Source organism: Mixophyes fleayi, chromosome 5, assembly GCF_038048845.1.
Source record: "Mixophyes fleayi isolate aMixFle1 chromosome 5, aMixFle1.hap1, whole genome shotgun sequence".
Taxonomy (NCBI): domain Eukaryota; kingdom Metazoa; phylum Chordata; class Amphibia; order Anura; family Limnodynastidae; genus Mixophyes; species Mixophyes fleayi.
The window spans coordinates 261,161,790-261,176,546 of record NC_134406.1 but is presented as its reverse complement, the minus strand read 5'-3'; the positions used below and the strand labels follow the sequence as shown (position 1 = coordinate 261,176,546).

Genomic DNA, 14,757 nt, shown 5'->3' with positions numbered 1-14,757 from the left:
CAGGTCAGTAAAAAGTGACGATTACACATACTTGCCAAATCTTAATAGGAAGGGGGGTGAAGGTGTTGACACAAATGCATACCTCCCAATGGTCCCGATTTTGGAGGGATATACCAGTTTGCGGGCCCCAAAAGTGGTGGGGCTTAACAGAAAAGTGAGTGGGGTTTTACACAAATTTACCCCTGTGTGGGTGGAGTCTGGGCAGAAGGGGCATATTTTGTCCTGCTTTTGGGATGCTAAATATTGGGAGTTATACAAATGTGATTTCATAGCCCCACCCCCGTTGGGCGGTGTCGATTTGCAGCATTGGGTTGTGGAGGGCGTGGTCATGAGGGTGTGAATCATGATCTAGCCCCCATCCCATCCACTTCACTAGGGAAATGGGTGAGATCTGACAGGGTGCACTCCCGGGAGTCTCCTGTACAATCCGGGAAAGTAGACAAGTAGGAGATTACTACCTCACTGCCATTAATAAGCGCTAGCCAAATACTATATATACAGTACTGTAACACCATGGAAATTTTAGGTGGTTTACAGGGGCATGGAATTGCCCCTAGCCATGATATGATATAGGCTTTTGTTGGTGAGTCTGGAAGGAGGCTTCTGTCTCCCTGCTTGTACAATGAGGAATACAGTGGTAGGACTGTCAACTGCCCGGCTGCTCTGATTGTGAAACGCAATCAGAGCAGCCGGGCAGCACACTCTCCCTGCCTGTCTCTGCACCTGCACATAGTGTGCAGCCGCCGGCAGCAAGCCCCTTCCTGGATTCGCCACTGCTTGTAAGATATAGATATCCCATACTTGCCTACTTTTAGGCACTGAAGTCCGGGAGGGGGCGGATTGCAGTCAATCGCTTTATTTTGGCCTCGCCCTCTGCGTCGAATATGATGTTTTGATGCGGGGGCGGGGCCAAAATAACACGACTCACCGCAAATCGCGTTATTTTGGCCAGGTATTTGCCGGATGCGGGAGACTTGCCTGTTCATCCGGGAGACCAACTCGGATTTCGGAAGTCTCCTGGACATTCCGGGAGAGTTGGCAAGTATGAGATATCCCTGATCTGTACTGTGTGCGTCTGCTTTACAGCAGCCACATGACCTTTTTCGACAAGTAGCTACAACTGTTTTTCCACTAACTTATGTGTCACGTGTGGCCCATATCTCTTAGATTGTAAGCTCATTTGGGCAGGGCCGTTTTTACCTCCTGTTTCATGTCCTTATACGTAATTTGTTTGTATTATGGTCCCCTCAATGTACCGCACTGGGTAATATGTCAGCACTTTATAAATAATAGATAATCATAATAAGGGACTGGTGATTGTGGGTAGATGATGGACCTGTCCACACATGGGGTCATTGGTGCGTTCCTTACAGAATGCAGGATAGACGCAATCATGAGCCTGTTCTTACCCTAAAATATAAAAAATCAGATTTTGTTTTGGTAGAAGAGATATTATAATGAAGGGAATGAGGTTGTGCGTACGTGCAGCTGTTCCTGATGGTTTGGTTTTGCACGTCGCCTTTATAGCTGTGCATTATAAACAGATTGCAATATTCTATAAAATAGCAAGGACACATTTGCAACTTCCCCTTTAAGACCTATCTTAGAACAGACTGGAAGATGACCCTCAGACCCTCATGTCTTCTGCTGTCCTCCAACCTTTACAGCAAAGGTGAGCAAATACCCGGGACGTGGAGATTATTTATTCTGATTTATGTCTGTCGTCTTCTCGCATCCAGGGTGGCTATTTGCTAACATGATAGAGGATCGCATTCATAGCATAACATATGTCTCCGCCAACTCTGACCCATTAAACCAGTTGGCGGTGAGAAAATAAACCCGTGGTCAGAGATGGCAGCCGAAGGCCCCAGCTGTCCGGACAGCATGTTGCTCAAGTGTCAGAACAGCGGGTTACATCGTTACAGAACAAATCTGGTGAGCAGTAAATAGCAGTTCATTAGGATAAAAGGACATCTTATTTTTCAAGACTTGCTTCAGTGTCCCGAGTAGCAGAAAGCCAGTGATTACATTACAGCCAGTTATCCAAGAGGGTTATACTATACATTATCTTGTTATCTTTTAACTATTTGGTGCGGGACAACTTTTGGGATAGTGGAAATGACGATGATTATTCTTCAGTTTAATGAGTATAAATATTAATAGCCATCTGTTGTGTGTACGGCAAACTAAAATCCCCAAAAGGAGGATGCTAAAGATGACCTTATAGTGAAAGCAGTCTAGTAAAATTATGATTGTCAACTTTATTTAACAAGGAAGCCCCGCAGGAGAGGTCAAGTGGCCACGGGGGGGGGGGGGGGGGGGGGCATGATGATTTGTGTTGTTACGATGGCTTGGATCACAGGATTGTCCCATCCACTTTATCAGGAAGTGGGCATGATACGAGAGGGTGACCTGCTCTCCTGGGAGTTTCAAGTGAATTACCTGGACATTCCGGAGTCTCCCCAACATTCCGAGAGAGTAATAGAATGATTCTGAAAAGAATATCTATAATATAAATGTCTAGTGGCGTGTGTTAGTCTGTCTGTGTGTGGAAAAAATAAAACCAAGCTGCAGCGCCACCTGCTGGGCGGAGTTATACACTGACCTACTAAATTCTTAGTGTGTGTGGAAAAAAAAATTCAGAAAGGGCTGAAATTTGGTATACTAAGATGTTTTTAATTTGTTCATTTAATTTGTTAATTGTTAAAAGTGTTTATAAAGATTTAAAAAATATATATATATATTTCTTGAAGGAGAAGGGACAGTTGGGAGTGGTTGGTGGTTGCCGGGGGTGACAGTGGGGAGTGGTTGGTGGTTGAGGCCTGGGCTATGGCCCAAATGCATGACAAGAACCTTTTTAACACCTTAAGTAGCTTGATTTGACTAGAATGCATGAGTATCATGCACGGGTTAACTTGTATATTATATATATTATATTCCCTGCTCTCTTAGGGTGGTTAACCAGTGACATTAAGGAAACACATGATCATGTTTGTCATGTATTTAGCAAGTGCTTACAGCTGCGGTAAATTTGAGTAAATAAAGCAGACAGCGTCTTTTCCTGCAGACACAAGCGGAAGTGGGTATGAAGTAATTGGAGCCAGTAGTTCCCCAGTGCACCAGTAGTTTAGAAACAACTTTAATATATGCTTATTTTCCCACCAGAGGACATCAGAAAAGCTAAAACAAAACTCCATTCAACTAAATTTTTATTATAGGGATAGGAAGAGTTGGGCCGAAGGCATACGGGTAACAAATAATACAAATTTGCCATCTCAGTGGGCAAAGTATTCAGGTAAGTCCCTAAAACCCCTAAAGTAGTAAACAATATGTAAATAAAACACAGACACGCGATTGTTAAACCTCTTTATTGAAATAACAGCTCCCCAAAACATCCTCACCAATGTATTCATAAATTAACGAAAAATTCATTTTTACTTGTTATCCAATGGGATATTCTTGTAGTCTTTAACAATTCTTTTAAATTTGTAATCCGGTGGGACACGTTCTTAATTTGTATTCCGAGGTGCTCCGGGGTTAGAAGACCCCTTTTGTACCTTCCAGGTACGCTTTATAGAGCAGAGCGCTGTATTCTCTGCGCTTTTTAGTCAAATTGCACTTTTATTAAACACAAAACCCGATGGGCTTTGTCTTTAATAAAATTGCCGTTATAAAAAATGACCTCAAAACGCCGAGAATTAGCGGTTCTACGGAACCGTCGTATTGTAGTTATAACCCCTTTAAAGTCAAAATAAATGAAGGGGGTTGGTTGTAAAGTGATAGAAGACAGGGCTTTGAAGTGACGGTTTTATGCTTAACATCACGCACAGTTCCATTTGGACCCACAATTTCCCAAAAGTCACCTTGAGTGCTTTTTACAGAGCGTTTCCCAAAAGTAGAATGGGGCGCGCACCCGTGTAGGCCCATATGCGTATAATAAAACTTGCTATGAGCATTAATATTCCTAAATGACCCCAGTGAGATGTTTTTCTTAAGTAATTCTGAGGGTACATCTTGAATCTGAAAGATGACATTAATAGTTGTTATTCCTTGTTGTATAATAGCATACTTGCCTATGCAGGGGCAAACTCAGGATTTGTAGAGGGGGGTTTCCAAACCATGCCACCAGTGGGTGTGACCAGCAGGCATGGGGGAGTGGCTATAATTTTAGACAGTGTTTGGCTGCTCTCCAACTCTTCCTAACCCTATAATATACATGGGCAATGCTGTGTGCACTACTGTTAGGTGCACGCAGCTCCCCCTTTTCAAGCAGAGCCGTGTGAAGCGGGGGCAGGGTCCAGCCACCTCAATTATACAGTGCCCTAGGCTTTGGGGGGGGGGGGGGTTCCAGGCACTAGGAAACCCCCCTCGGTTTGCCTATGCTATAGACGTTGTTGCGTGACCATAGCCCCGCCCCCTACTATAAAATGGGAAAATTCACAGCATTGAATAGCAAGGGCGGGGCCTGATTGGGGGATCGCATAATTAAGCCCTACCCCGCTATTCAATAATGCAGATTTTGGCATCTTAGCCCCTGTCACATGACCTGTCCTCCAGTAACTCAGTCTGGCATACTCAAAGAACTTAATATTACTCTTTGCAACATGTGATTAATCAAGACAGATAAGTGATAGGTGATAGAAGTGTGGGGCCGGGATTTTATGATCTAAGCACAGAGTTGCAAGATGTCTACTGCCTGACTCTAATGTGGTACTTCTGAGCAAAGATTGTTATGTTTCAATACTTTTCTGAGCCAAACCTGCTGTATGCCATGTGCCGTTGTATGTTTTATAGTACACATAGCTGATTAAAAATAGGGAAGAAAAATATTCTAATGGCCCTTTAAGTGGCAGAAAACTATTTTCCTTTAATGAAAAACCTGAGGTAAATGTTCGCTTTATATCATCCTATTTGACAATAATGTTGCAGTTTGGCACTAAACAAGAATCATTTCTTCGACTTTTTGCCTGGCTTATAAAATGTATCTCTTTTATGTTTTTACAGCATTAAAAAAAGTGCGTGAAATGCTTATTTTGCATTTAACTTCACAAAAGCTTCTTTTTTTTTTATCCCACGCCTAGTAATTTAATGGCATGACAGGGCTACGGCTGCCTTAATTGTTACATCTAATTAAATGTTGACATTTTTAAAGCAGCTCACCTTCTTCCCAGCTGTCTGGTGTGAAAAACTCCACAGTTTTCCCCTGGGAGTTGGTTGCTTTGCATGTGATGTAATTTCTGATACCCTTGTTAACGATGTAGAATTACATGAGGGATCCTTAAATTATTTAAACAATGACTAAAAACCAACAGGTTCAGTTCTAATCTTAGTCTGTGCTATTGCTCGTTTAAATGTTTAATGTGCTTGAGAAAGTGTTAATTACAATACGTCTGCAGTCATACCTTATATATTGCTTCAAGGCAAAGGATAATGTTTTTCTTACTTGGATTTTAGATTCGGCATGGGCAGCGTTTAAAGGGAACTTTGTCCCACACGAATATCTATTTGGAATCACTGACATGCTTTCGAGAATTTAGGGGCAAAATTTAGGGGCATATGTATCAAAGAGCGAAATACTCATTTATTAAGGGGTGTTTGCTGAGTTTTCGACTACACTCCCCTGTTTATGTCCCCATGTGAAAGATAGGATCAGATTACCCTACCCTGGGACCCCTGCTGTTCGAATACTGTCATGTAGATGTAGCTGGTGAAAGTCCGAGTGCACATCCCCATATGTTTAAATGTTTTAAGGGGATGGATAAAGGATTGTAATATTCCCAGATGTAGCGTTAGACAAGAGTGACAGTGAACGGATGGCAATGTCATAAGTCTTAATACTGCAAAATACAATGCTGTCTTGACAAGATGTTTACTAGAGATATTTGAATTATTTATATCCATCATCCATTGTTTAAACAACTGCTCATCTTGCATCCTGTTTTTTGTACAATGTGTTAGGAATAGAAGTTAGTACAGATTTTAAAATTAATTAGTATTATTTTTCACTGCACTTTTACTTTTTGGCAACCTGGTAGAGCCACGATGATTTGGTAGATTTATATTATCCTGGCTATTTATGGCTCTTAGGCAAAATGTCCCTGTAAGTACATGATAGGGACTAAGTTTTCACAGTCCCTATCATGTACTCACCAGCTGTTGTTGCACTCTGAGTTTGCTCGTTTCCACCCATGTGCCACAAGTGATTGTTTCCCACTCTGTTTGTAAGACTGCCTCGCCAAGCTATTCTCTGATTTATTTACCTGCGGCAATCTTTTGTTAGTGGATACTTTCCTGTCAGCAGCCATCTTGTTACTGGCATGACCACTTCCTGTCAACAGCCATCTTGTTACTGGCATGACCACTTCCTGTCAGCAGCCATCTTGTTACTGGCATGACCACTTCGTGTCAGCAACCATCTTGTTACTGGCATGACCACCTCCTGTCAGCAGCCATCTTGTTACTGGCATGACCACTTCGTGTCAGCAGCCATCTTGTTACTGGCATGACCACTTCCTGTCAGCAACCATCTTGTTACTGGCATGACCACTTCCTGTCAGCCGCCATCATGTTACTGCATGACCACTTCCTGTCCGTGGCCATCTATGCTTCTGTTTATTCTGTTATAAGCCTGACTCTTTCTATAATCATTACCCGATTGTAGCACCTTTCTACAGGATTTGTTGAGCTATAGACATTGAGTCCTCGCTGCTGACCTTCTGCCTGAACTGATTGTTCCTGTCTGCTACCTGCCCTGACCTTTACCCTGAACTTTGACCATCCCTTTGCCTTATGCTTTTGTACTGTACCCTCTTTTGTACTGACCTATTAGACTAGTCTAGTCTGGGACTCAACCTACTCTAGTGTGAGTGACCTTCCAGGTTTGCTGCAGAACACATGACAGCTGCCTGGATCCTGGCTGTCTAATAGAAGGATTCTAGGTGGTTGTATAAGGCAGAATACCTACAAGGGTTGCTACTAGCATTCTGTAAAGGTCAAGCGTGAAAAATAGCCCAAAATTTAAAACAGAGGTTACTGTTATCAATGGTGTGAAAAGTTGCCACTACAGGAGACCCAAGGATATATTTACTAAACTGCGGGTTTGAAAAAGTGGAGATGTTGCCTATAGCAACCAACCAGATTCTAGTTATCATTTATTTAGTGCATTCTACAAAATGACAGCTAGAATATGATTGGTTGCTATAGGCAATATCTCCACTTTTTCAAACCTGCAGTTTAGTAAATATACCCCCCGATCTTTTATCATTACCCCATCCCCTCACCCAGGGCCGGATTAAGGGAATGGAGGCCCCTGGGCTAAGGGGACCTCCATTCCCCCGTGAGGGCCCCCCTCCCCGTTATCTGAGCTACCCCCCCGGTGAGCTGAGCCGCCCCCAAGGCACTTACCTCCTTCTCCTGGCATTGCAGTCCTTCCCCGGCACGCAGCACGCTCTTTACTGAGGAGATCTCGTGAGAGTGAGACTCACGAGATCTCCTCAGTAAGGAGTCTACAGCGTGCCGGGGAAGGACCGCATTTAAAGTGCTCAGCAGCATTGATCGCGGCGCGGGCGCCCCCGACCGATCAATACTGCTGCTGAGCACTTTCAAGGGCCCCCTGGATGCCCGGGGCCCCTGGGCTGTAGCCCAGTTAGCCCTAGGGTTAATCCGGCCCTGCCCTCAGCCCAGGACCAGCCCATTGAAGTTAGTCTCTGCGAGAGGGGAACAGGACATATAGAGTCTCCAGTTCTGCACTGATGAGGCTGTCACCTCGCTGTGGGTTACCTGTTATTAGCATGTCTGGCCAGTCTCTAGCTTGGAGCTGGTTCTACCATAGCAAGTGAACCCCAAGCTTGTCCTCAGGTTTTAGTGGGAGCTGACCCAGACGGCCTATCACTGCTGCCGGTTACGGATTTTAGAGGTGGGCCAACGCTCATTTTTAATATTATTTTTTCTTCTTCATTTTCTAGCAGAGCTTCTTGTATTCATTTCTGCAGCACATTCATTTCGGTGGGGTGTCTACACGCTGGAGCAGATGTCATTGGCGATCCCAACGGCGAAAACGGCTGCAGCCACTGGTAGCAAGTAGTTACATTTGGCTTTTTAAGAATTAAAAGTGTATTTATTTATTAATAAAATGTACAGTATTGATGGATTTCAATAAGACTGTGAAGCACATTTGTGCTTGAATTCCACTGTCGCTGAATCTTTTCTTAATTCATTTCACATGATGACAAATATTGTGCAAAAAGAATAGAATAAGACTGTTTGTGTTCTCTTTATACTTTCTGTGGGGGAAAGTCCTTTTTTTTGATCATGATAACGCGAAAAGGTTAAGAATTGAATGGTGTGCAGCTAAAAATACATGAAGCACTATCATGCGCGAAAATGTGGAATTGGTGTGGTCCTTAAGTGTCTCCCACAACAGATAATTAAATTGACACTAAGGTTTAGATATACTAAAGATTCTAAAAAGGACACGTGATTCCCATAGCAACCAATCAGATTCTAGCTCTAGTACATTCTAGAAAATGATAGCACTTTTGCTTTTTAGAAGCTTTAGTAACTCTACCCCTAAAACTGACACATATATTAGGGCTCGTGCCCCCTGGCATTTATCATATAGATCTTACTCATACTTTCCAACTCTCCCAGAATATCCAGTAGACTCCCGAATTCCAGGTAGATCTCCCGGGAGAGCAGGCTGTTCTCCCGCATCCAGCTGACTTTCAAGTGGGTGAGATCGGGGCGTCCATTCGTCATGTAATTACTCCATTGCTGTCCTAAATGACGCAATTCGCAGCCCTCTAACTCCCTCTCCATACGCAGTTCACCTCCCATCCAGGCTCTATTGGATGGGATGAAAAAAAAGGGTTTAAAAGTTTGATGTTACTAGTGTGTTTTAATGCTAGTAAAATGCATTTAAACTAGTCTGACACTAGAAACCACTTTCTATTGTCGCTATACCCACGTCGCGGTAGTGTTCCATTTGTGTTCTGTTTCTTGGGACACACCTTGTACTATGTTTTGCGTCGGTGAAGCCTACAGTGAGCGCCATACATTAATAAAAACACCAGTAACAAATGCATATGCGTTTTTACTCCTGTTTGTAAAAGCAAAAAAAACATCTTGGGGTAAGAAGCCTTATAATGCAGCAGTTCTTTTCAGCAGGCAAGATCAGTGGTGGTCCCGCCAGAAGTACTGGTAATGTTCCAGTGTATATTCCCTATAGGGATTAAGCTCTCACAAGCAGCATCCTCTTCTTTTATAGATGATAATACTGATGAAACGTAGCCTTACAGCACTGGGGTCATGAGTTCAATTCCCGACCATGGCCTTATCTGTGAGGAATTTGTATGTTCTCCCCATGTTTGCGTGGGTTTCCTCCGGGTGCTCCGGTTTCCTCCCACACTCCGAAAACATACTGGTAGGTTAATTGGCTGCTAACAAATTGTCCCTCGTCTGTGTCTGTGTCTGCCTGCCTGTGTCTGTTTGTGTTTATGTGTGTTAGGGAATTAGACTGTAAGCCCCAATGGGACAGGGACTGATGTGAGTGAGTTCTCTGTACAGCGCTGCGGAATTAGTGGCGCTATATAAATAAATGGTGATGATGATGATGATGATGATGATGAATCAATGTACAGTAAGGGCGTGACAAGCTCGAGAGCATGCAGGAGTGTTTGATTCAAGCTTTTTGCTTCTCAAAAGTACGTGTTTTTCTTGCCCCAGCTACAGGTCGGGTGTAAGTGCCAATTACTAGTGATGATGGCTGTGTATCATGCTAGAACATGTGTTTGCAATCCAGAGAAAAATGCATTTTATGTACAGTAGAACATCCTGATAAATGTATGTTAAGGGCAAAAAACAACTTTTTATTTATTAATGTTTTGTCATGAATGACTATATTAGTAACAGGGGACATTAATTCAATAGTTTGTTTTTATTTTCTGTGCGTTCTTTTGGGACTTTATATTCCACATATGTATTGGACGTTAACCTGCAGTGTATTGTCTGTTAGAGCAGAGAGGACCTAGACCCGTGTTCATCAACAGACATATATATACATCCATTATCATCATCACCATTTATTTATATAGCGCCACTAATTCCGCAGCGCTGTACAGAGAACTCACTCACATCAGTCCCTACCCCAGTGGGGCTTACAGTCTAAATTTACTAACATACATACAGACAGAAAGAGAGACTAGGGTCAATTTGAGAACAGCCAATTAACCTACCAGTATGGGTTATTTTTGAGTATTCTTGTTGAATACAGATGTGCGTATGCCGGTGTAAGTGCGTTTTTACAAAAACGCACATTACGTTCGTTTCAGGTTTGCCAATGAATCAGGCCCTGGATCTTCTATTGATGGTTTTGTGACTTTCTTGTAGTCAGTGTCTATTTGCTTCCTTCCACCCCTGCAAATCATCTTGTGCTGCAGTGAACATCACTACATCTGTTATTTGTAAATGCCATGGTGAGCTGTCTGGGTGAACAGTGGAAAGTAATACGGGGACAAATGTTATGATTCTTGTTTACTCCTCGAGTGCATTTCTTACGTTCATTAAGAAATAACTAAGCTGTGGTTACTTTACATTATAAGGCTAATTAGTTTTGTCCTGCTGCGGCATCTGTGAAATGCCAGGCTTGAAAACTTCTCTTCCATTTGCTACATTCATTTGTTCTGCACATTGCGGACTGCAAAGAATTCATACCCTAATACAATGAATATATGTTTGTGCTTTCATTGTATATTTTAATTAATTAATTATCAAAGGGTAACTCCACTCAGAAATGTTTCCTAGGTAAAACCATACAATTTACTGAAATAACTCCTGATACTCGAAATAGGACTTCTGCTATTGCCTGTTGAAAATGCAGAAACACACTGTTGCCTTCCTTAGCAACACCTTAGAAACAAGCAGTGCGGTCCAGTGATGTGACAGGTTAGTTATCCACAATATGTAAAGTGGCAATGAGTGGATCTGGGTTTTTTACAGGTGTTTTCATGCAAAAGTATGAGTAGGAAAATCATTAATTAGGAAATATTAGTGGATTTTTCATTTAAATAAATTATTAAATATAACAGGAGGAAAAATAGAATACACCACAATACAGCAAACAAATCTAACCCATTAACATATAGAGAGAGTTGCTTCTCTGCTGGAACACAATGAGTGAATATCTGTTAATAGTTTGGAGTCCACATATTCCTTGTACAGCAGTGTAACTAGTTTATTCCACCACTTTGGTTATATAGTTATATATTTATTGTGCACCATCAGAGGGTAAATGTATCAAGTTGAGAGTTTTCTAGCGGGTTTGAAAAACCAATCAGATTCTAGCTATCATTTATTTAGTACATTCTACAAAATGATAGCTACAATCTGATTGGTTGCTATAGGCAACATCTCCACTTTTCAAACCTGCCGGAAAACGCTCAGCTTGAAACATTTACCCCCAGGAGTTTTTGTATTATAAATGAGTGAATATAACCTGTAATTTATTATGTTATGATTACGTGTTTTTCATTCTATTTCTATAACCATCTTATTCATATTACATTTGTGTGCTTTACTTTTTTATGGTTTTGTACTGTGAATGATACATTTATCAAGTAATTCAATTCTTGCAATCAGATCATATTTTTAATCACTTCATTTTGAATATGTTTTGCTGCATGTAAAATATATTCTATTACTATGTATCTGTTTAATAAATTGAAAAGCACTTCAAACCCCATTTTTTTAAGGTTATTTTATATTTACTATGTTTAGACCAAAATCAATTTAACAGCAACATGCACTAAAACATGAAGGTGCGATAGTCATGGGGGATAGAAGTCAAACATGAGTAGTCTGCACAGCGATGTCTTGAGATGTCAGTGGACTGCTTAATTATAGCGGGTCTGATTCATTAAGGAAAGTACTCATTTGTTTTACTTAAGTTTTTTCCTGGACAAAACCATGTTACAATGCAAGGGGTGCATATTAGTTCATTATTTTGCACATAAGAAAAATACTGTTTTTATTTTTCCTAGATCAACTTTAAATTTCAGTGTAAAAATAAGCTATCAAGTATATGTGTGCTACGTGAGAAAACAGCCAGTTTTTTCCTTAAGTGCAAAATAATAAACTAATTTGCACCCCTTGCATTGTAAAATGGTTTTGTCCAGAAAACTTAAGTAAGATAACTCAATTTCTTGCTTAACTTTTCCAAATGAATCAAGGCCAGCAACATGACTCACTGATAGCTAACTAGGGGAGGTAAGTACTCCCAAATAGGGTTTTGCTTTCCCTTAAGTTTATTTTGTCATTGCTGCTGCTGGTGCTACCATTTTTACGTTTTAAAACTCTGGATTCTCACTACCAATGCACAACCTCCCTTTGACCATTCTTCCCCACTTAGGGTGGAGGATGCAGGCACAAAATTTAGGATCCTTCAAGTGACTGAATCCTGGAAACCACCATATCTACTAAACTGCGGGTTTGAAAAAGTGGAGATGTTGCCCATAGCAACCAGTCAGATTCTAGTTATCATTTATTTAGTACATTCTACAAAATGACAGCTAGAATCTGATTGGTTGCTGTAGGCAACATCTCCACTTTTTCAAACCCACAGTTTAATAAATATACCCCCATGACTTGTTAAGAGTGTGAAAAAGAATCTTGGATGTCGTAACATGCAGTGGGAACCACTAACCTGTGCTTATCTTCCTTGCAAATCCAAGGGATAGCTCAGTGGAAAATACTACCAAGATTTGCTCACTTTTTAAAAATAAAAACAGCATCAAGAAACCAGAGATACCATCAAGCTATTGTTTTACTTTTTTTTGTGTGCAAATTTGGAGAGTTTAATTTTGTATTACCACTTCATGTATTGAACTGTATCAAATGTGCTGTGCAGACCTGCTATTAAAGTTAGAAAAGAAAGTTTTAAACAACAACCTGTAGAAACTATTCAGCAAGATTGATTCTAGTTTTGTTATAGCCTTTAATCAGATACAGGAAAAGTAAATAGGACCATTTTGGAGGGACTAAGTAATAGATATATGTTTTATAAGAGTAGATAAGACTAGAAAAGACTCTCCCAAGTTTAGATGTATCATCCCAGTATTTTTAAGATTTTATTGGATGTTTCTATGGTAACAATTCTTACTTAATAATAGGAAATTACAATAATTTAGTGCAAGAATATCATAAGTAGGCAATTAAGGTCTTATACACACAAACATTAAAATCATGAGCTCAAAGCTTCTTAAACACATTGTAAAGGTCTGGAGTCAGTATCAGAAGTCTGTAGCTGGAAAGGAAGGCAGACTAGATCAAGGAATGGTCCCAGGTTGCTGGTTTCAGAATCCAGAAGGGTAGATAAGTTCAAAGGGTTGAGACAGAGGCGAAGTTGTGGACAATCCGGTAACAGTATCCTGGTAGAGAATGATTGAATGAACCATGAACAGCAGCAACTAGATTACTGGACAAGAGCAGAATAATATAGCACAGAAAAAGTGGAAGGGCCTAATTTATCTAGGAAATCAGGAGGACGGAGCTAGAATGTGATTAAATCATAACGGTAGATGTTAGACTGAGTTATACACAAGACAAAGCTAGTAGCTGTCCAACAGCTCCAGTAGGTCAGACAGTAGAGACGCCTGAGGCAGGAGCCCAGAGTCAAATCCTGACAGTGTGCCACCAAAGCATAGAAAAGGGTCTCTGATAAATATAATGTAAGTAACTGAACCATACACATATATAAATTAACGCTATTTAGAGGGTATGCGGTCGATGGCTAGACATTCATTTGGTTGACATTCAGAAAGTCAACAAAAGTAGGTCAATTGAAACGTTGACAGTATTATTAGGTTGACAATTCAAATGTAGACCGTATTATATGGTTAGGAGTAGGATAGGGTTATGGTTAGGGATATTATTGATGACCTAATAATACTATCTACATTTCAATTGTCGACCTAATAATTCTATTGATGTTATTATTTTCGACTTTCCAGCCCTGTCTATGTTATGGTGTCGACCATACAAATCTTGATTATGTAACCGTCGAACAGATGTATCAGACCCATCTAGAGATTGGAATCTTCCCTTTCAGTCTTGAAATATTCAGTATAAGATGTCATCTGGATCAGATCTGTTTTCTCTATAGAATCTCTGCTTGCAGGCAGGTCGCTTTGCTTATTACAGCAATGTCTCCATCGTAGGTCAAACAGTTGGTGCAATGGGCAGCATTCTAATACTTTAGACTAATACTAATTTATTATTTATTCCTTCTATTTATACTCTTGACACACTGGAAATTGCACCAGCTGAATAAGACTCTCATTTCTGTCAACAAATACAAGGGCAATTTGTCTTCCTTCTGTACAGAAACGTAGAATAACAGAAGATTGTAAACTGGTTAATTACCATCTAGACTACTAGGGGTAAATTCAAAGCTACAATGTATCTTTTGTACCTATGAAAGGCTCAATACCTAACGTACATTGTCTTGTCCATAGCCAATTCTGAAGGACATCTTTTAGAGTATTCTACACGGGTGACACAATTCACATGGTGCATAGAGAGCCCTAACGGCCTGGTGTAGAGTTGGAATTTAAAATACACACTTTTGTACGGTGCATGCGCACAACAAATGCGTAAGTGCATGTCCCTATGTAGACAGAGGTGCACCCCACACTTACGACTCCTTACGTTTAGAGCGGCCGACAGGGGAAGGGGAGTACAAGCATAGGCCAAGTTCGGTAAGGT

The 14,757-nt window shown here is 40.9% G+C and overlaps 1 protein-coding gene across 4 annotated transcripts in view; it reads left to right on the top strand.

Moving 5' to 3' along the window:
* The window catches only part of SAMD12 (sterile alpha motif domain containing 12), a 247,132-nt gene that overhangs the window by 220,302 nt on the left and 12,073 nt on the right, over nt 1–14,757 (top strand). Inside the window, exon 4 of one of the 4 annotated variants that reach the window (XM_075213989.1) lies at nt 7,965–8,072. The exons of 1 other annotated variant lie outside the window; for it this stretch is intronic. In XM_075213989.1, the coding sequence (XP_075070090.1) occupies nt 7,965–8,072 (108 nt within the window). Of the gene's footprint in view, nt 1–7,964; nt 8,080–14,757 lie in introns of all 4 variants that reach the window. 2 more of the 4 variants (XM_075213990.1, XM_075213991.1) reach the window with 2 other exon arrangements.